This window comes from Corythoichthys intestinalis, chromosome 9, assembly GCF_030265065.1.
Source record: "Corythoichthys intestinalis isolate RoL2023-P3 chromosome 9, ASM3026506v1, whole genome shotgun sequence".
Classification (NCBI taxonomy): domain Eukaryota; kingdom Metazoa; phylum Chordata; class Actinopteri; order Syngnathiformes; family Syngnathidae; genus Corythoichthys; species Corythoichthys intestinalis.
This window is the reverse complement of record NC_080403.1, coordinates 12,001,940-12,025,618: the sequence shown is the minus strand read 5'-3', so window position 1 is coordinate 12,025,618 and position 23,679 is coordinate 12,001,940. Positions and strand designations below refer to the sequence as shown.

The following is a 23,679-nucleotide window of genomic DNA, read 5'->3' as shown; positions in this document are numbered from 1 at the left end:
TTTTTTGCAAAAATAGCAAAACTGAAGCAGATCTGCTCAACAATTGTTTACCATGTTGCCTGATGAGAATACATTTTTTTCCCAATCATGTGCTCTTTGGAGTGGTTGTGGAACAGACAGATTTTCTGGATTGCTCCTGCACGGCCTGCAGCCCCCCGCCCCCTCGCCACAGGCCCTCCTGTGCTCTCTCTGCCCCTCCCACACCTCAACTCCTACAGCAGCGATGGCAGCTTTACGCCTGCGCTAAGCTTTCTCCCATCCCCACCCCCGCCATCATCTGCTCCTGTGCTCCCACCTCCATTATAGAGCAGGACAGGCAGCATTTGCACCGAGAGAGCGGTGGGAGGGGGGGAAAAGGCAAAGGAGAGAGAGTGAGAACTAGATCAGAGCGGCCAGCAGCTAGAGAGGAGGCCAGGAGGCTGCAGATGTCGACGCCGTCAACAATGGAGCCGCATAGGACGAGCTGAGGTGATCGTCGCCCAGGCGTTGGCTGAGGGTGAAGATAGGAGCGGGGTGGGGTGGGGGGCTCAGGGGGAGGTGAGGAGAAGAGGAGGAGGAGGAGGAGGAGGGGGGCTCCAGGAGAATGGGCCTGGAACGCAAACAGTCCAAATTGGATTAAAGCAGTATGGTAACGTTTCTCATTTGTTTCCTCGCCCGCTCGTGACTCATCCTCGTCCTCTCGTCCTCATCCATCCTCGTCGTGTCCTGCCTGGTGTTGCCGGTCGTGTGTGCGCTTGTTTTGATGCCGGGTGTCACTTCCATCTTCGTCACCGACCATCCCTCCCCATCCCAACCTGACTTGCGCTAGTTAAATGTAAAGACACAGTCAGGTCACAACGTCATCCTTGGCAGTTTTGATGTCTCTTCACAGTCATGCGACATCACACATGCACCGCATCCTCTGCTCAGCTTCCTGCATCCCACTTTCTCCCACAGAGTCTCGTCTGTTTTTCCTTTCTCCATTACAATGTGATTGTAACCTACTTTCACTGGGAGGGGAGTTGTAAATAGCTCCTCAGAGCTGTTATTATAACACCGCCATGCCAGTAAAATGCTGATAAACCCTCCCACTGACCCGTCCAGAGAAATTAGAGCACGGAATTCGAGATGTTCAGTGTCATGTGTCTCCCTGAGCTCATGTTTGCAGGCTCTCATTACACTGTTTTGACGTCAGGCGGGCGAAGGCAGGCAGGCATTAAAATACGCACCATCTGCCAGGCCACACATTCGCCCATGCAGGGAATCCCCTTCAGATCAATCATGTTATTCTTCCCATCAAATATTGGACCGTCCCATTTTATGTGACCCTTACATTATTTACTTAGACACACACTTTACTTAGCACATCTGCATGACACTTCAGAGGTCTGTGGTTCGAGTCTCAGCTCTGTTCCTCTTTTATGGTGTTTGTATACATGATTTTAGATGGAGGATACAGTATTTTGTTCAAATGTAAATTTAAACAAGAAGTGCATACAGTGGCACCTTGAGATGCATGTGACCTGACTTGCAAGTTTTTGGAGATACGAGTTTGTTTAGATGAGTTTTTGCTTTGGCTTGCAAGCAATTATTTGAAGGTTGAGTACCGAATGGTTTCATTGTGCTCAACACAACTCGCTTGGCAATAGGGGTGTGACAAAATATCGAAATGGTGATATATTGTGATACTTTGTATCCCAAAAGGTTATCGATATGCTCCTGCCAAGAATCGAGATATCGTTTTAAAAAGGTGTCAATATCTAAAAATGTAACAAAAAAAAAAAAAAAAAAAGGAACCAGCAATTGCTACCAAAATCTTCTACCATAATAGTGTCTCGGGTAACTCTAAGGCTGCCATTGACGATGCTCGACGCCCAATCCATTTAGACTGGGCACGTTCGTTCATTCGAAATAGGGCTGCAGCTATCGATTATTTCAGTAGTCGATTAATTGATGAATTATTTAGTTCGAATAATCGAGTAATCGGATAAGGAACATAAAAAATTAAAATACCTGAGCTAAGCCTCACACAGTATATAAAAAAGAAAAGAAAAAGAGAACAACAGCGTACAACAAAAGAACAATTGGCTAACTTACAAAGCAAAAGTCCGCTAGCTTAAATGCTATAAAATGCTAACACTTTTTTACAATGCTCTAAACAAATGGCTCAGACACATATTACCACAAAAATGGCTAAATATACCTTTAAACTAAATTAGGACTGTATTCAAAAAATCATTAGCTCAAACAAACGCTTATGTTGGTCTTAACAGGGAGCAGATGGATTCAGTATCCACCCAAATATATAAAAATAAATGCAAACACTTTCAAAGCAAACCATTACAACGCCACTTTAATTAAACGAATACTCGAAGCAGCAAAATTTAATTAGAATCTTTTTTTCTAATCGAATACTCGAGTTAATCGATTAATCGTTGCAGCACTAATTTGAAACCAGAGCATTCGCAGTCATTCTGTCCGATTTTCGGGGCATTTACAGGTCACTTGCTGTTCATTTACAGGTCATTTCCTGTTGAGTCACTGCCTATTCATTTGGGTGATTCCCAGTTCACTTCCTGTTCTGTAGCTCAAAATAAACAAGAAGAGACCCATAAAATACCCCAAAATCAACAGGAAGTAACTGAAAATCAACAGGCAAATGATGTTTAATGGCCCAAAATTACCTCATTGCCAGGCATTGCCTGGGATTGGCTGCCACTGACGGCCATAGACGTTCAATCCGTTTGAAGTGGGAGGGATGGCAGCGAATGAACTGCCAACCTCCCAGTTCAAATGGATTGGACGTCTACTAGTGATAAACTCATTCCAATTCACAGCAGAAGCTTGTTTTTCTTGTTATTTGTTGTTTGTAGAATATCCTAGAATGATTTCCTGACCAATGTATCGATAATCATTGTATCACCATATTGTCAGATCATCGTTATCGTGAGCTTTGTATCGCAAATTGTATCGTATCGTGAGGTAACAAGAGGTTCCCACTCCTACTTGACAACAAGCAACGTTTTTGGCCGATAATGAGAAGTATTCGGAAGAGGTTAGGGTTAGGGTTAGGTAATCTTGTGTATTGAAAACAGACACATTGTTTTGCCTTAGAATAGTCTGTTTAGCTCAGTGCAAACCAACAATGCAACCAGTGTGCCACCGTGCCACCTTGTTAATGTGAATTATTTCTAAAAAAGAATAACTTAGAAAAATGCTTTGCTTCATTGAGTGAGTCCACTCAGCCTCTCACACCCCCTCCTGCTAAGCAGTGTGACCAAAGCTTTTCTGCCAGCGCAGCGGGTTTGGTAAAGTTAACGATGATTGACAGTTTTGTAGCTTTGCTCTTGCGATGGACGACTCGCTGGCTCTCCAATCAAAGACAACTCATTCATTGTGTAAGTGAGAGGCTGTTCTCGGCAGCGTGAGCATCAAAGCGTGAGTGAATTTAAGCTTGTTAAAAAAAAATTATTATTAAAATATCGTTCACCCTTGCGATGCGAGTATTGCACATCCGCACATCGCGATGATTATGGTCAAACGATATATCGTTCAGGCCTAATGTCTGTGATGAGTATTGCTATATTATCTGTTCATGTGTTTCAAATATTTATTGCTTAAATATGAGCCTTCCACTAACACCAGACTGCGTCAAAATGATATGAATAAGTATTTAGTCAACCACTAATTGTTCAAGTTCTCCCACTTGAAAATATTAGAGAGGCCTGTAACATGGGTAAACCTCAACCATGAGAGACAGAATGTGGAAAAAAAAACAGAAAATCACATTGTTTGATTTTTAAAGAATTTATTTGCAAATCATGGTGGAAAATAAATATTTGGTCCAAAAGTTCCAATACCAATACCAAAAGTTCATCACAATACTTTGTTATGTACCCTTTGTTGGCAATAACGGAGGCCAAACGTTTTCTGTAACTCTTCACAAGATTTTCACACACTGTTGCTGGTATTTTGGCCCATTCCTCCGTGCAGATCTCCTCTAGAGCAGTGATGTTTTGAGGCTGTCGTTGGGCAACACGGACTTTCAACTCCCTCCCAAGATTTTCTATGGGGTTGAGATCTGGAGACTGGCTATGCCACTCCAGGACCTTGAAATGCTTCTTACGAAGCCACTCCTTTGTTGCCCTGGCTGTGTGTTCGGGATCATTGTCATGCTGAAAGACCAAGCCACGTCTCATCTTCAACGCCCTTGCTGATGGAAGGAGATTTTCACTCAAAATCTCTCGATACATGGCCCCATTCATGCTTTCCTTTACACAGATCAGTCGTCCTGGTCCCTTTGCAGAAAAACAGCCCCAAAACGTGATGTTTCCACCCCCATGCTTCACAGTGGGTATGGTGTTCTTCGGATGCAATTCAGTATTCTTTCTCCTCAAAACACAAGAACCTATGTTTCTACCAAAAAGTTCTATTTTGGTTTCATCTAACCATAACACATTCTCCCAGTCCTCTTCTGGATCATCCAAATGCTCTCTAGCGAACCGCAGACGGGCCTGGACGTGTACTTTCTTCAGCAGGGCGACACGTCTGACTTTGAGTCCCTGGCGGCGCATTGTGTTACTGATAGTAGCCTTTGTTACTGTGGTCCCAGCTCTCTGTAGGTCATTCACTAGGTCCCCTGTGTGGTTCTGGGATTTTTGCTCACCGTTCTTGTAATCATTTTGACGCCACGGGGTGAGATCTTGCATGGAGCCCCAGATCGAGGGAGATTATCAGTGGTCTTGTATGTCTTCCATTTTCTAATAATTGCTGCCACAGTTGATTTCTTTACACCAAGCGTTTTACCTATTGCAGATTCAGTCTTCCCAGCCTGGTGCAGGTCTACAATTTTGTCTCTGGTGTCTTTCGACAACTCTTTGGTCTTGGCCATAGTGGAGTTTGGAGTGCGACTGACTGAGCTTGTGGACAGGTGTCTTTTATACCGATAATGAGTTAAAACAGGTGCCATTAATACAGGTAACGAGTGGAGCCTCGTTAGAAGAAGTTAGACCTCTTTGACAGCCAGAAATCTTGCTCGTTTGTAGGTGACCTAATACTTATGTTCCAGTCTAATTTGGAAATAAATTCTTTAAAAATCAAACAATGTTTGATTTTCTGTTTTTTTCCACATTCTGTCTCTCATGGTTGAGGTTTACCCATGTTGACAATTACAGGCCTCTCTAATCTTTTCAAATAGGAGAACTTGCACAATTGGTGGTTGACTAAATACTTATTTGCTCCACTGTAACTGATGTCGTTGTATAATAGAAGTGTCTTAAAAGTTGGTGGGGACAATTTGAGCATCCTGAAAAGTTGGTAGTGTTATATCCCTACCATCCCTATGCAAACCTACGCCGTTGCCTAGCGTGTATTCTGATAAACTAGTGATACTGTATTACTGAATATCACTAAATAGCTGTGACTTTCGCCTTGTACAGTATGTCTGTAGTGTACTGTCACAAGTTAGCCGAAGCGTGCATAATAGAATAAAACCTTTGTCTATATTATCACAAAGTAATATATTAATTAGTGCCATTTTTCTCATTAAAAAAAACATTTTTTTAATGACCGTTGATAAACAAAATTCATTTCAAATGGGCAAAGTCTATTCAATATCAAGTCATCAACATTCTGTACCTCTTTTCTTGTCCTGCCAGCTGGACAAGAGCGAGGCGACAACTCTCAGCCTCCCCTCCACCGCCAGCCATGGAGGCTCAGACAGCAACATTAGCGCAGAGGGCGCGGCGGGCTCAGCGTCCGGCGGCACTGAGGGCGGCGCGGGATGCGGCGAGCCCCAGCGAACCCGGGCGGCTCTGGAGCACCTGCAACAGAAAATCTTGAAGGTGACCGAGCAGATCCGGGTAGAGCAGGAGGCCCGTGACGACAACGTTGCCGAGTACCTTAAGTTAGCCCACAACGCCGACAAGCAGCAGGCATCCAGGATCAAGCAGGTGTTTGAGAAAAAGAACCAAAAGTCAGCACAGACCATTGCACACTTGCACAAGAAGCTAGAGCATTACCACAAGAAGCTAAAGGAGATAGAACAGGTAAGTCATCATCTCACACAGAGAGCACAGTAGTCGTCACAGATTACTTGAAAAAGTAATTTAATTACTGATTACGCCTTACAAAAGTAATCAAGTTACTTTACTGAATACTTGATTATCAAAATGACTTAGTTACTTTAAAAGTAATTTATTACTTACTTTTTACCAATTTTTCTCCTTATGCCGCCTCAACATAAGAATGAAACAGAAAACTGTCATCACATGTAATTGACTTTCCGATAATTGAATTTAAAGGGGAAGATAAGAATTTTTCACATAAGGCTTCATCTTAGAGTTATCGGAAGTTTGATTAGTCGATGGAGTTGATTTCAACCACCATTGACTCGCGCTTGCTAAGCCACTCCGGAGCCCTGAAACTAACAAATAACTGACAAACTCACAACCTGGAGGTACGTCATACACACACAGTCAATTAAGCCTAAAAACGTGGCAGCAACTAAGCACTTTACACTCAATCGGATTTACAACACATCCCAAAGATGAAATGAACACATCACCTCACGGCATAATTGTGCAACATGAATATGATGAAAAAAATGCTTGCCGACTTGGAGTGATGATTACCCGCCGTTGCAACGGCAAAGCTATGTAGGGGGTCCAACCTATCGCTGATACCCTCCAGAATGAAGGAAAAATACTCACGTTCATTCATGGATGTACAAGGATCGACAGTCCCTTGCACATCTCAAGACTCGGCTCGAATGTACACCTGCCTAGCCCACGTCCCAAAACACTTAGCGCGTATGACTCGAGACCAAAACAGGAAGTAGCTATAAGCAGTTACCATTTTAACAAACACGTACCGGGAACCTTTCTAGCATTTTCTATTCAAAATGCTCGTCATACATGACTACAATATTCTTCATTCTACACACATTATGAGGCAATAGTAACCAGTGTTGTTAATTTTACTTTAAAAAAGTAATTAATTACAGTTACAAATTACTTCTCCCAAAAAGTAATTGCGTTAGTAACTCAGTTACCTGAATTTAAGAGTAATTAGCTACTTGGCAAAGTAACTAGTGATAATTTTCATGTTTTTTTTTCTCCAAAAAAAAAAAAAAAAAAGGTCACACAATGTGAAGTTTAAAGGGTTTTTGGGACAATTGGCCCGAGCCCAATTCTTTACCCTCCACTTAACTAGACACAAGGGTATTGCGATAACTAGATAGTAACCTTTGCTATGTGTGGAAGTCATTTAAAGTTTTGAATCAACCGTTAAAGTTGTTAAAATTGCTCCCGTTATTGCATGAGTTCCCTTCTATCTACTTTCAACATGTGTAAGTTTTAAAACTGTTTCATCATTTAAAGATAGATTTAAGTCAAGATTTTGCCGATTTAGGACCATTTTAGAAAAAGGTTCGCTAGGAAGGATCTCTACAACAGAGCCTTCCTGAGAGGTCTACTGCTTTAAGATGGCGGCTGTTTACTAACGCATGTAGTCCTTAAAACATGTTGCTAATGCAGCTGTGTCTATCTTTAGCATCTAGTTCTATAATATGGGATATCTACCGTATCATGTGGGTGTAGTTTGTGGGCTACAGTCAGGTATTATTAGAGCCACCTAGCATCGCTTTTGCAACGGCGTCTTCCCCACTCCTGCTCTGCTCTCTCGTCTCCGTGAGTCCGTCTGACTTTTTTTATTCAACCAACCTAGTAACGCATAGTAACGCACGCCTTTCCCGCCTCAGTAACGGTAACGGCGTTGCCAAGCTGAGAAAAGTAATTAATTAGATTACTCACTACTGAAAAAAATAACGCCGTTAGTAAAGCCGTTATATTGTAACGCCGTTATTAACAACACTGATTGTGACGCACAGACACTAAGGAAAATAACTTTAATCAGATTACTGGTTTGGAAAAATGAAAGATAACAATCAGATTAGAGTAACGTGTTACTGGCAACACTGACAGTAGTTCACTACAAGTGTTAACTTAATGGTCTGGACATTGGCCATCATCCATATTCATTTTCTACTGCGCGTTCTCCTCACTCGGGTTGAACATTGATTTTTGTGTGTGTGTGTGTTTACAGTGTTGCCCTAAAATACCATTGACCCGACTCACTCTTTATCGTCCGGAAATTACGGTAATTAGTAGGCGTGTAAATTAACATTTTCATGATGATGCTATAAGATATTGATTCTTTGGACAGTGAAATAATATTGCAGATATTAATATTATTATATTATTGCAATATTATCGACACAATTAACAAAATCAGTTAAATTTCAACTAAAGCAATGAATTCTTTAAGGCAATTTTGACATTTTTTTTTGCTGAAACTTTCATATGAATGACACACAGTCTTTTTGACAAATGATCTATCTAAAATAATGTGACGATGTTTTGCATTTCAATGTATTTTGATTCGATATTGCATAACTAATTGATACATCAATCCAGATCCGTGTATCCTTACACGCCTACTAATTATTTTATAATTTATGCCAGTGTTTATTCAACCTATTCTGAGTCACGGCACGTTTTTACATTGGAAAAAATCTCGCGGCACACCACAAATAAAAAATGTTCCAAAATTACTTTCTGCACAGTATGTTTAATGAAAAAAAATAATTTCTCAGAATTTATACTAACACAGTGGGAAACTTGAGCCTGTTTAGATGAACACAAAGCCGATATCCTGGCAGGAATCTTCAGCGACAGCTCTCAGTCTCTCAGTTTTTTTTTTTTTTTTTTTTTAAAGCAGTTAGGCTTCAAAAGCTCAGAATTATCAGACAGGGACTTTAGCAATGTCTTTAACTGCATCAGGGCCGAGCATCTCGCTGACAATGGCTTTGCAGGCAGGCAGTATTAATTTCTCTACCACTGCATTGGACTTTTTGGATTTAGCAGCAAGTTCAGTAACAAGGTAACTGGGTTTGAGGGCTTTCTCATTTACTTTTGTAGTTTTTCCTCCAAATAGTTGTCTGTTTCTCTGTGTTTTCACAAAGGCGAACAAAATAGTCCATCGACTTGTTTTGAAGCGATGGGTGCTTCGTTTGGAGATGACGTTGAAGCTTGCTTGGCACTATGGCGCTGTTGGAGAGCTGCTCGTGCAGCGTTCAAAAACTGCTCGGATTTCTAGCCATCAGCCACCTTGCTGTCCTCGACAAAGTGTAGGAATAAAACACAGGGTGAGAATTGACGGTCGTCACATATGGATGAAATAGAAAGGACACTTAGACGTATATCAATACTTAATGAGTCTAATCAAATGATGTACAGTAGACATGCTGGGGACCACATTGTCGCGGACAGCAAGGTGGCTGATGGCTTGAAATCCGAGCAGTTTTTGAACTCGTCACGAGCAATACCTCGCTCATCTGCACACGACCGAGAACTTTCTACCTACTCCTTCCTTCCTCCTGCAACTCCGCCCGACGACATGAAAAAAAAAAGAAAAAATGTGATAATGGATGATTTCTCGCAGCACACCTGACGATCTTTCACGGCACACTAGTGTGCTGTGGCACAGCGGTTGAAAAACACTGATTTACGCTATGTTATATTACGGAGTGTTATCTACCTAAAACACGAAAAATTTTCATTGTATTTCTTTGGAATCAAGAATGGATTCAAGCATGGTTGTTGAACCCTTTTCAATTGCAGATCACATCATAATTATAGCTTTCCTGGAAGAGCCATAATTAACTATGAACAATTATGATCACCTCATATTATTACACAACAAGTTGAATAATGGCTTTCTGCAATTTTGGTATTTTAGCGAGAAACATGAGGTCGATGCAGATGTTTATCTTTTGTGGCGGATTTTGTGATGTAGCGGGTCAGATCTGGCCTTGAGTTTGACACCTGTAGATTAAAGGCTTTTCTATTCATTTCAGGGATTATTTGACATGCAAGTGTTTTCAGGTACAAACGTGGTCACAGAACAAATTAAACTCTTGATGTCGAACATTATGGCTGATTTTAACTTGTCAATTTAACAGTCTGTGCACTGGCAAATTTATAATGCCTTTATAAGATTATTTTTCTTGAATCTAGTCAAATATTTTTCTCCATCTTGTTTTGAGTGTTAAAGACTAGATAACAGAATATTTGCGTCAGATTATTCAATTTAAATAAATATTGCTATTTATTCATTTTAAGCCTATAGAGCTAAAAGCTGGTAGTTTTTTCAGCTAAATCAAGAAAAATTGCATTCAAATAATGTTTTGAATGATATCTATTCTTGAATTAAGAACATTTCTGACAAGCAATCTTTTTTTTTAAAGATATTATATACTAATCTGTCACTTAAAATAAATATGTTAAGATTATTTTCAGCTAGCTAATTTTCTTATTTCATGAAATCTAAATGAGTAAAATTTACACGAAGCACTGGCAGATAATTTCACTTATTTCTGATAGATTTACACTGAAAACAAGGGAATTTAACTAGTTTTAAAGATGTGTGTTTTTGCAGTGTGGGGGCGAATGTCTGTGCCAGGTTCAAACTTCCGCCTTCATCCAATGTTTGCCCCTTAAGACCAAAAATGTAAGATTCTTTATTCTTGTTCTTCCCTCTGACTGTCCAGAATGGACCGGCCCGGCAGCCCAAGGATGTCCTGCGTGATATGCAACAAGGACTGAAGGACGTGGGGGCAAACGTTCGTGCAGGGATAAGCGGTTTCGGAGGCGGCGTGGTAGAAGGGGTTAAAGGAGGAGTGTCGGCCCTCACTCACACCGCCGTGGTCTCCAAACCCAGAGAGTTCGCCAGTCTCATCAGGAACAAGTTCGGCAGCGCGGATAACATTGCCCACCTCAAGGACACGCTGGAAGACGGAGTCGGCGGCCACCCCGACGACACCCCGACCCCACGCGCCCTCAGTGGAAGCGCCACTTTGGTGTCCAGCCCAAAGTACGGCAGCGACGACGAGTGCTCCAGCGCCACGTCCGGCTCCGCTCCAGGCAGCAACTCTGGTGGGGTGGGAGGAGGTGGTATGTTAGGGCCCACGATGGGGAGTCCCAGACTGGACGGACACCACCACCACCACCATCACGTGCACAGCTCGTGGGACTCGCTCCTCGAGGGCTTGCAGGAGATCAAAGCCAGCCAGGCACACATGGAGGACACCATTGAGGACATGAAGGGCCAGCTGCAAAGCGACTACTCCTACATGACGCAGTGCCTGCAAGAAGAGAGATACAGGTATACCGAACCCCACACAAACAGCAATCATTTAAACCTTTCCTTAAAAATAAGCCATGAAATCTGGATATTTTAGTTTTAATTTATTCAGTTTTACATTGAGTGATAGAACGTGTGCCACTGTAGACTTGAAGCCTTGCCAATGAAAAGCTCTGTTCTCACCGTAGTTGAGTCAATTGATGTGTATCACCATATTGTAGGTTTACATCATGTATGCTGTTTTACTCCCAATGAGAGAGCATATTTAAAATTTCCTGTAAGATGTAAAACTGTCACCTTGTCCTTAGCAATTATATATTTTTCTTACCACATATAGACATTTTATATTGCAATTATTTGTATTTTTTAATTCAGGTATGAACGACTAGAGGAGCAACTAAGCGACTTGACAGAACTTCATCAGAATGAAATGAGCAATCTCAAACAGGAACTGGCCAGCATGGAGGAGAAAGTGGCTTACCAGTCCTATGAGAGAGCAAGAGACATTCAGGTAAATATGGATGCATGCATCCATGCTCTGGGCAAATAATTGGGGGCTGTGCCAACCACATGCATTTCTCAAAATAAACACTTTCGTATTTTATCATTACAACCAGACACGGCGCTCCGCATACGCATAACACGCACTGCGCGTAGGGCACCAACTCTGCCTGAAGGGGCACCAAAAAAAAAATCAAGTTTGTAAAAAATCCTAAAAAATAGTAATTGTAATAATAACAACAATATATAGTACTTAAAATAAAACTTTGTAAAGCCTGATAAATGCAAGTAATACAAATATAAGTAACATAGGCTCATTATTTACACAAAAAAAGAATCTCCTGTGCGGCCCTCTCGTCAGTCTACCTTTGGTGCCCCCCCCCAATTCCCTAGTGGTTTGCTCCATTATGCTTCAGTCGCAAATTTGGCAGAAGTTTATTCTTGAAAGGGAATGTCATCGAAAAGACAACAAGAGTCGGGGGCGGAAAAAAGGAAGAGGAAAAAGCAGCGAGATGATGCCCGCGCATCACTTGCAGGTAAGAATGTTTTTTTTGTTTTTTTGTTTTTTTTTAAACAATTGTTTATTTATTATCAGCTACGTTTACATGACTACAATAATCCGATAACTGGTAATGACAATAATGAGATTTGACGCATTTACGTGCACTTCAGTGATGTGATAATCAGGAAAAACCTGGTTTACATGTTAAGTCAATAGTTCGATTTCTTTCCAAGTACATGACGTAAAACTCGGTCTCAGCATAGGCCTTCCTCCATGTCTACCAAAAACCCATGCTTGCTTGAAGTTGTCCCACTGAACCTCTTCAAATGCGAGTGTGGCGATTGCGTTACACAAGCTCGCTAACTGCAGAGTAGGCCCATAGGCTGAAAGCGAATCAGTTTTTGTGTCCCTAAGGCCTCTCTAGCGACGTCCGTTTTTCCATTTGTACACATGCTCAGAGATGTAAAATAGCGGTGTTTATCAGATAAAGGATAGCGGATCATGCTCTTTACATGACCACTTGAATAATCTGGTAACTCCAGAAATCGGGTTATGATCGGTTTATTAGTGTGCACAACCAAAAAAAACCCACTCCAAAACGCTGTGGTGGAAATGATGTGACTTGCAAATTCATTGCACAATGAAAATTAAATGGAATGTTACGAGACATACCGGTAGTGGTTTTATGCAACGACTATGTTGATACCGAAATTTTTCCATTAGTAAGAAGCCGTAGTCATTTTCGAGAGGTTCAGAGGCCAAGAGCGACATCTACTGATGAAACTAAGTAGAAAAAAAAAACAATCTAAAAGCTATGTAGATTTCCCCTTTCATATTCAAACGTTCAGATATTGTTCATTTATCGTTGGGGGGGTGGATGGGGGGCTGGGGGGGTATGGGCGGCACCACAAAGCATTTATGCCTAGGGCACCAAAATAGCTAGCGCCAGCCCTGATTACAACAATAATTTGTCGAGAAATACTGCCCCTTCCCCAAAATACATAATTTAAAAAACTAAATATCATAAATTTGAACTCAATGAAATTGAACCGTTTATACATTTTATTCATTCAAATTTGTTTGAGAAATTCAAAGATTTGTAACACATGTCTTCTAAGTGTTGAATCTGTGTGTCTCAACGCCAGAGACACGGCATTTTGGGACACCCTGTACATCTATTTCTAAGCAGCAAATGAACAAGGCATATTCACAGATAAAGCTGATTAATTGGTGTGTGTGCAAAACAGGTCAATAAATCATAATTTATAAAATATTAAGGAAGGTGGAGCATAAATCGAGCCTTCCATCATCAAGGTAGAATGCACGTAGTCTCGATATATGTCCATCAACGTAAGTGTTGTTGTGAGGCACATCAAGTTGTCTTCCCTTGCCTAACTGCGTTTCTACCTGTAAACAAATGGACAAAGACATGTAACACTTGAATTTATGCATTTAGGGTAAAAAGCCCATGTATGACTTGTAGGTAGATGAGTGCTTGTTTTCCACTTCTTTATCGCTGAAGCTAATGCAAAGCTAATGATGTCTCAACTGTGAAACAACACACAAAATTGTTGTCAAATTTAACATAATTGTACATGTTATTGCTTTGTGGTGGCACTGTCTTTCATTGTCATTTATGTATAAGGACACATTCAACTGGATGCTTCCGAGCTTTTCAGGTCCCTGATTGCGTTTCCATCCACTGCCATTAAATCAATAATGTATAAAATTATTTTGGTTGTGGCGACTCTTAGCCATTTCTTCATGTTGTCCTCCTATGTCGTGATGATGGCAGAAGGATGTGACATTTCCAAATTGTCTTTTTTGAGGGATTTCGATGAGTAATGCCACTCGAGCTCAGCTTGTTTTGGTTAGAGAAAGTGTAAAATGGAAGTCCTCGGAAACTTATATATACCAACCTGTTAATATGCAGTATATGTGTGTTTATGGAAAAAAATAATGTGAACGAAATTTGTTAATAAGTCCTGCTGTATGGAAGCTAGCCTATACTTATAGCTTGTAGCTCAAGTGAAGTGTGGTGTCTACATGGCGTTTGTATACCGGCGTGTATTGTGCAGTTGTGTTGAACGCATGCATGTTTCTTTATTACAGTTTCACAAACTTAAACGAATTACTCCATATATAAACAAGAAAACCAAGCCTTGTGTTTTATTGGCGGACATACAGTACAATGTTAGCTGGCTGTCGGGTAGTGCACGAGGAAACGCACTGTTTTGGGCAGTACACTTATATATTTTTAAAAAATATTTTTTTAACAGCTAAAAAGTAACAAAATAATCCAGAAATACAATGGCATTGCCAAAAGAAGCAAAAAGTATGTAGGTTTTATCCTCAACAACACTCCCGGAAAAAGAGGAGGAGGAAGTACAGTACTGTAAACAGTACAGTACTTTAACATGTTTGGAACTTTTGTTCAAATAACAACCAACAACTTTTTTTTCCGGTATCGGACCGGGAGTCAGTATCGGCAGATTCTCAAAATGAGGTGACTTGGACGCTGGTACAAAAATATGCGATCGGGACATACCTAGACAGTAGTTGGCGCAAAAGGCTATTGGTCAAGACTATTGACCATAGCCAGAAGTGATTATTTCTCTCCATAGACTTCATAACCTATTGACATGACATGGGAAACGGGGGCCGATCGGTAGGGGGCCTATTTTAAAAAACTTCAAATATTTTCAAAACCAAAGCTGCTACCGACCTAAAACCAAAACAGGCACCTACCTTAGCCAGATATAAGTCTCCATGAGCAGTGGCATAAAAAAATTCAAAGTCGTTGCCTAATAAAATCCCGATTCATTATTTTTCATAAAAGTATGACAAACTTAAAATGGCTATAAAATTCTCGGATTTTACATTAGATGCACAAAAATCTCCAAATGCAGAGATAATCACCCATATTTTCAGGATCGATAGCAATATTTAACATATCATATAGGTTTTTGCCCAAAATACCAACTTATGTTCCTTTCATTTACTGCATGTTTTCAACAGCTAATAAATCACTCAATTTTCACATCAGAAATTTAATACTTGAGGAAAACACGCGGAATCAATTATAATATATAAATAGATTACTACTTAATCGATTCTATATACAATCACAACTTTTTATAGAATAGAATAGCCCATTATTGTCATTATACAGTTGTACAATGAAATTGTGGCGCATTTCCCTTTGCAGTGCATAAGTTAAAATCTCAAAAGTGACTTGCAAGTATAAAATCTAAAAAAACAAATATAAAATGCGTATGAGATAGCACTATGTTCAGGTAGTGCAAATAATCGAAGTGAAGTAGCAGCAGTTTGACAGTTAAGGCTTTGAATATTGCAAGTGAGTAAGTATTGCACATAGAATATTGCATATAAATGAATATTGGACAAGCCTTGGAGCATTTCCCTTTGCAGTGCATGATAAGTTAAAATCTTAAAAGTGACTTGCAAGTATAAAATCTAAATAAACAAATATAAAATGCGTATGCGATAGCCCTATGTTCAGGCAGTGCAAATAATCGGAGTGAAGTAGCAGCAGTTTGACAGTTAAGGCTTTGAATATTGCAGGTAAGTATTGCACATAGAATATTGCATATAAATGAATATCGGGCTATGCCTTGTGTTTGCCGGTCAGCTTCCTCGATTTGTACTTTTACTGTATTTGTTTTACGTAAATATAGCGCATGTGCGGCTCGTGTTTAAGTTCACTGTGGCGCCGCCTTACCACAAGTCCACAGCAAAGAGATTTTTACGTTGAAATTCTTGTGAATAAATGCTTAAATCCCTGAATTCTTTATAGATATGAAGGTATAACAGTCTCGATTCTTGGTTAAAAGCAAAAAAAAAACTACTTTACTTAAATCTGTCGAAGATTGATGCTAGTCTGTTGGCTCTTTGTTATGATAAGGGGGCTGCCACATAATATTTACCTTGAATCCTCGAACAAATCACTCCTGAGACAATCCTTCCTGTTTGAATGTGGTACAGCTTTCGTAGTTCTTCAAAAATCCAAGCTTAAATCCGACAGGAGTGTGTGCTGTCTTCGGCTATTTCTAAATGAAGCTCGGCCCCCTATGGTATGGCGTGAGCAAAGAATGATGAAGTCTCAGGTCATTAGGTTACGAAGTCTATGTTCTCTCGATGCAGAAAAGGTCTTTGAAAGAGTGGAATGCAGTTTTTATTTTTTTATTCTACATCAATTTGGTTTTGACTCACAATTGATATCACGGATTAAATTGCTTCATACTAACCGAACAGCCTCGGTTATTACGAATGGACTCTGTTCGACCCCATTTTCTCTTTTTCGAGGAACCAGAAGAGGATGTCTTGTTTCCCCCCTTTTATTTGCCATCATGATTGACCCAATGGCCATTTGGCTACATCAAGAATGGGAATTGTCCATTTTAGCATAGTTCTTAGAAATTTGTGATTTGCATATTTTGATTCTTTGAGCAACCATCTTTCACATAAAGGTCATTTATATTAAAAGTTTACCATTGCTTTAATGTCTTTTAACTCATTGGTTACCATTGACAGTGATACAGATCCAATTCATTTGAAATGGGAGGTCTGACACATATCATTCACAGCCAGCCATCCCAGTTCAAATGGATTGGACGTCAATTGCCATAAATGGTAGCAAGGAGTTAATAAAGTTAGGATGAGCATTAGCTGGTGTTCGTGTTCATTTTTTGTGTTTTTCCACACTGGCAGGAGGCAGTGGAGTCGTGCCTGACTCGCATCACCAAGCTGGAGCTTCAGCAGCAGCAGCAGCAGGTGGTCCAGCTGGAGGGCGTGGAGAACGCCAACGCCCGCGCGCTGTTGGGCAAGCTTATTAACGTCATCCTGGCGCTCATGGCAGTACTACTGGTGTTCGTGTCCACGTTGGCCAACTTCATCACGCCGCTGATGAAGACACGGGCACGGGTGGGCGCCACTGTCCTGCTCACAGTGTTGCTCTTCGTTCTGTGGAAGCACTGGGACTTTTTGGAGCCCTGGCTTCTGCCCAGCTGAGCTGCACCGAGAAGGGAACTAGAGCAGTACGTGCTCCCGGTGGGTTTCTTTTTTAACCCTTGTGCCCTCCTAAAATCTATCCTTCTGACACCTTTGTGGGTTTTTCTTCTGCTTGTTGTTAAACAAAAACACTCAAAAATTAACTCTTGCTTAAATTTACCAAACATCACATTTTGTTGTTGGCATCTGGTGCCAGTTGTCCCTACTTTTTGAGGGCCTGCGGCACATACAGTACAATAAATGGGCCAAGAACAAGAGTGGGCTAACTACGTATTTGTCATCTTTGCATTGAGGGCAGAAACAATTGGAAAAAAGGCATATCGTTCAGATAAATCCAGGTCCTAAACCTGGACTTAAAGCACTATTGCACTATTGGGCTGAAGCTTAAAATTGCTTTCTTGCAAAATGACCAAAATGGAGCTGGCCGACTGTATTTCTCATTTGCCAGACCAATCTGAACACAGCGTCACGCCAAGTAAAACACACTGAATTTTGGGAAAAAACATTTCCGCTACCAAAATGTTGGCCAAATCAGAACAAAATGAGAAAAATGCACAAAAATGCCAAAGGAGGGCACAAAGTTTAGGAGGCCTGCCACAGAATGTGAGCTGCTTATTTTCCTATCGGCCTGATGATTAGACAAACCGCACGACAAGATGGACAAAATAACATCCTGCCAAGCATCTCATGTCCGAATCTCTGACCTTCTCTCAGTGTGGATGACCAACCATGGATTATCACTGCTGTCACCAAAAACATCATCTTATTTTTCTAAAGTTACTTTTAGGATCTTTGTTTGTTTGTTTGTTTTGCCTTCATTTACCAGGTCGGTCCTGTTAAGATGAGGGTATCTCTTTCCAAGGAAAGCCTGGCTAAGACATCATGTTAAAACGGTTTCAACAACATTCACAAAGTAATAAAATAAGGCTAAAACAGAAATGCACGGTCGTCAGGAAAATACAGGTAAATTACAGGACTGTCGTTTTAAAAGAGAGCAGTGGTACAATATTCTAAGAGAAGCCAGTTCCTTGAATTTTAAAGGTCCTTGAAGCAAAATTCAAGCAGCAGGTCCAGAGAGAATCAACGAGCACTGGCCTAATTTGAACTAACATTGTGAACATTGAGCAGAAATAAGTGCAGCCTGTCACAAACCTCAGGGCACCAAATTATATGTAGTCCAAGGATGTGGATATGCATCGACTCCACCATCAGTTGACAAGACAGCTCCCACTGACATTGTGCCACACCTTCCTGTAGGGGGCCGACGCAGGCAGAATGTTGAGTTGGCTTTCACTGTGGTAAATTCAAACACATGCTGCATTCTAACGCCGGATTTAGGTGGAAATAGGACAATGGTTTTACTGCATACAAGCAGCAGGAGTATCTCAAGAGTGATTTGGTTGAGGATTCAAGGTAATTATTATATTAAACAGCACCATGCATGCACGTTGAAACGTAAAAAAAAAAATCAATGGATAAAATTAGTGTAACTTTGGCTTTAAATATTTACGTAAAATGAATGAGAACTGCCTGTTTTTTGCTTTTAACCAAGAATCTAGACTGTTCTACGTTAATATCTATAGAAATTCAGTGATTTAAGCATTTATTTACAAGAATTTTCAACTTAAGAAGCTCTTTTTTTTTCGTGATGGCCGCCATGTTGGATTACACAATACCGTAATTTTGGCTTGAAACATTTACGTAAAATGAACGATAACGGCCCGATTTTTTGCTTTTAACCAAGAATCTAGACTGTTTTACGTTCATATCAAAAGAAATTCCGCAATTTAAGCATTTATCTACAAGAATTTTCAACTTAAAAAGCTCTTTGTTTCGTAACGGCCGCCATGTTGGATTACGCAATACCGTAACTTTGGCTTGAAATAGTTACGTAAAAATGTACGATAACTGCCCGTTTTTTTTTGCTTTTAACCAAGAATCTACACTGTTTTATGTTAATATCTATAGAAATTCCGCGATTTAAGCATTTATTTACAAGAATTTTCAACTATGAAGCTCTTTGTTTTGTGACGGCCGCCATGTTGGATTTTGTATCTCTACACAATAGCGGAATTCAACCTGAATAAGTTGTGATTGTAGATAGAAAAATGCAAATTTTGTTCTTGTTGTGTAAAATTAAGATGATTCTGCAGGATTTCCTCAAGTATTGTTTTTCATGTGAAAATTTTGTGATTTATTAGCTGTTGAAAACCAACAACTAAAAAAAAAAAAAAAAAAAAGTTGCTTTTTGGGCAGTAACTCATATAATATGTCAAATATTGCTATTGATCCTGAAAATCTAGGTGATTATCTCTGCATTTGGTGATTTTCATGCATTTAGCCATTTTAAGTTTTGTTATATATAAAAAAAAAAAATACGGATTTTATTAGGGAACGACTTTACATTTTTTTTATGTCGCTGTTCATGAAGACTCATACTGTATATGCCGAAGGGAGGTTCCTGTTTTGGTTTTAGGCCGCGAGCAGCTTTGGTTTTGAAAATATTTGAATTTTAAGTATTTTGAAATAGGCCCCCTACGGATCGGCCCCGAGCCCTGTGTCCCGTCAACTGATAGTGAAGTCCATGGGATATGTTTCCAAGGCATCACAAAAGCCAAGCGTAGGAAGGATGGTGGCAGTGATCAATATTTGTGTGGCAGCAAAGGAGTAGCAATACTAAAAGATATCCAGTTTGAATTTTTTAATCAGGGCTTCTACATGAGTTCTAAAATAATCGATCAATTAAAACAACCATGTATTTAATAAAAATGAACACTAATTTAACTGTGTTCAATTGTCAGGAGAACACACTGGGAGGTGCCATTAAAAAAAAAAAAAAAAACCTTTTTAGTTTTGGAAACGTTAAAAATAAGTTTTACCTCCGTAAAATGATGTTCCACGAGATTAAAGGAAATAGTCATGGGCTTCACCATGAGTGGGACTACAGCAATAAATGATGATGTTTTCATTTTAAAAAAATCAAATATTGCATCGGGTTTAGGTTCTGCTAAGCAAATCTGCATAATATTAAACAAAATTGGACTTAAGTTTGAACCATGGGGTACGCCAGAAGAAACTGTCTTCAAAATACAGTGGTACCTCGACATATGACTGCATCGACACATGATGCAACATCCGACGTAAAGTTTGACTCGTCATTTGTCTCGAGATATGACGACATGCTCGAAATATGACAATTTCAGACAGCGTCGCAGCGCGGCAGATTTTCTTGTGAGAGAAATCAACATTGTACCCAAGAAAATTAGTGCAGGTGATAAAAAAGGGAAAAGGTAACACTTACCTTTGAATGTAAGAAGGAAATGATACAAAAATATGACCGTATGAACTGGCTCGACAATACGGTTGGAATAATGTATGTCTACGATCTGACGGTCCTACTCCTCTACCACCACCCGCCATCTCCAACTTCCATTCGCCAGTCTCTAAATTAAGGTGACAACGCTTTTTATTTCCAATGTATTATTATTGTTCCAATTTGTATTTATAATGTTTTTGTTTTGATATGTGAAACTGCTATTTATATTTGTACCTTCAGTATTTATTAAGGATATAGCGGAGGTTTTTGGGCTGTGGAACAAATTCATCGATTCTAATGTATTCTTATGAGAAAATCCTGCTCGACATACTGTACGACCATTTCGACCAGGCCTTGGAACGAATTAAATTCGTATGTAGAGGTACCACTGTATTTGTATTGCATTCCATTGAATGAATAATTTGTAAAGGAAGGAGAATTTACTTTACATGCAGTCTTTACATAATTCAACAGAATCCCAATTATAATGCCATAATTCATGAAGGAATGCTTGTTTAGATTAAGGAACCTTGACATTTCTGACCACTTCACACACTCCTATCATGAGCAAAGATGCTGCCATAGAATACCTGTGGAGGTTTAGATGTATCCTTAAACTCAATAGGTGTGCTATGTGCTGCAGTAACAGGGACAACATTTAACTGTATACCAGAAATCAGATGTAGATGAAACAGGAGGTATCGTTTCCTAATTAAATCTAGATTGCTCTGAGGCTCCTTTTGTACAGAGTAAGATGGTTGCAGGTAGCACAAGAGACTTTTTCTGTCAGGACAATGTTCCAGGGGATGAAAACAAGACAAACAAGGACGGACAGTCTCTAAGCAGAACTGGATTAAAGAGGCCCACCTTCAGGTGGAAGCTTATTCAGGAGGAAATGTTTTTCCCCTCATGAATGTTTATGTGCTCATCATGCATGTCCTCATGTGTGCACTGAAACCAGCTGACATTTCAATTAATGATAATATGGATTTCACTCTATGCCAGAGATAAGTTCACTGGACGCTTCATTGGGTACACCTGCACAATATGGTATCTTAACTAGAAGTCAAGCGTTATGGGATTTCCAAAAGCTGATGCCAATACCACCCTTAAAAAAAAAAACAAAAAAAAACAACTGCCAATTGTGATATCTAAAACTGATCTTGAGTGATTCGATGCCAATATAAGTTTTTTTTAAGCAGTGACTTTTAAAGGCAATTGAAATATTATATATATATACTGTATACACACACACACACACACTGATGAGCAGAAGTATTTGCACCCCTTGTGATTTTGCAAGTTCACCAATTTAGAAAGTAGGTAGAGGTCTGAAATTTAACTTATAGATGCATATCCACTTATAGTGACATAATCTTTAAAAAAATACGTAACTCACATTGAATGATTTTTCAATAATTTATTTGTAATTTACTGGGGTTCATAAGTATTTGTATCCTTGAGAATCAGCAATAATTATGACACTCAAAGAGTTGTCAGTCTATCTTAAAAAAAGTCCCCCTTTACCCCATGAGTAACCACCAACCCACCCGTTTGAGCTCAACATTGTCACATGTGCACCCCACAGTCAGTCATAATCCAACTGCTACCATGGGCAAGACCAGAGAGCTTTCGAAAGACACTAGAGAAAAAAATGTTGAGCTCCACAAAGCTGAAAAAAAGGTTATGGAACAATTGGAAATCAGGTTTATGAGAATAAATCAACAGTTGCAGCAATTGTTAGAGAATGGAAAAGGCTAAACAGGACTGATAATCTACCTCAGAATGGGGCTCCATGTTAAATCTCTCCTTGTGGGTTATCCCTCATGATGCAAAAAGTGAGGGCTCAGCCTAGAACTACATGACAGGATTTGGCCAATGACCTGAAGGGAGCTGGATGCACATCTTCAAATGCTAATGTCAATAGAACACTACGGTGCAATGGTTTAAAATCATGCATTGCTCAGAAGGTTCCCCTGTTGAAGCCAGTACATGTGAAGGCCTGTCTGAAGTTTTCCAGGGACCATCTGAGTGATGCAGAGGGGTCATGGGAGAAAGTCATGTGGTCAGATGAGACCAAAGTAGAACTTTTTGGTGCAAACTTTACCTGTTGTGTGTGGTGGAAAAAGAAGGTTGAGTATAATCCCAAGAACACCATCCCTAGTGTGAAGTTTGGGGATGGAAACCTCATGTTTTGGGGCTGCTTTTCGGCAAAGGGGACAGGACAACTGTACTGTTAAAGCAGAGGATGAATGGTAAAATGTATCATCCGATTTTGAGCCACAACCTCCTTCCCTCAGTCAAAGACTTGAAGATGAGTCGTGGCTTGATCATCCAACATGACAATGATTAGAAGCACACAGCTAAGCTGACCAAGGAGTGGCTGAGTAAAAAGCACATCAAGGCTCTGGAGTGGCCCAGCCTGTCTCCCGAAAATAGAAATAGAAAATCTTTGGATTGAGCTGAAACTTCATTATTCTCAACGACAGCCCCAAAACCTGACAGATCTAGAGAAGATGTGTGTGGAGGAATGGGCCAAAATCCCTGTTTTCATATGTGAAAACCTGGTGAAGAACTACAGAAAGCGTCTGACTTCTGTAATAGCAAACAAAGGCTTCTGCACTAAATATTAGCACTGCTTTTCTCAGGGGTACAAATACTTATGAACCCCAGTGAATTAAAAATCAATTATTGAACAATCATACAATGTGAGTTCCGGATTTTGTATTCTAGATTGTCTCTGTTAAGTGGAAATGCATCAATGATTGAAATTTCAGACCTCTACCTTTTTTCTAAGTGGGTGAACTTGCAAAATCACTAGGTGTCCAAATACTACTGCTCCTCACTGTATTTAAAGTTAAATGCAATTTTTCTCTACTTCCTTTTTCAGAACACTGGTGTTGCAAAATCACAATTAACAAAAATCACCAACCAAACAGAAAACATGAAAGTTATCCTATGACTTTATATATGCCTGATATCTGCCGGTCTTGATAAAAAGTCCATATATAGGCCGGTAGGGCTGCAGCTAACAATTATTTTTATAATCGATTAATTGGATGATCAACTAAACGATTAATCAGATGTCACTTTTTTTTCCCCAACGAAGTTATTTTAGGCAAGTTGTAAGTAACAAGGAAGACAAAAT

The 23,679-nt window shown here is 39.9% G+C and overlaps 1 protein-coding gene across 2 annotated transcripts; it reads left to right on the top strand.

Annotated features, from left to right (window-relative positions):
- Window positions 1–501: 501 nt before the first annotated feature.
- Window positions 502–23,062, top strand: tmcc2 (transmembrane and coiled-coil domain family 2). 2 transcript variants are annotated; one of them, XM_057846461.1, is made up of 5 exons: window positions 502–628; window positions 5,637–6,026; window positions 10,589–11,202; window positions 11,557–11,692; window positions 16,916–23,062. In XM_057846461.1, exons 1-5 carry the CDS (start codon window positions 626–628, stop codon window positions 17,213–17,215), a joined length of 1,443 nt encoding a protein of 480 aa, XP_057702444.1. In that variant the 5' UTR covers window positions 502–625; the 3' UTR covers window positions 17,216–23,062. The 2 variants fall into 2 exon arrangements, with proteins under 2 accessions (XP_057702444.1, XP_057702445.1); XM_057846462.1 differs by lacking the exon at window positions 16,916–23,062 and adding an exon at window positions 12,131–13,006.
- The last annotated feature ends 617 nt before the right edge of the window (window positions 23,063–23,679 follow it).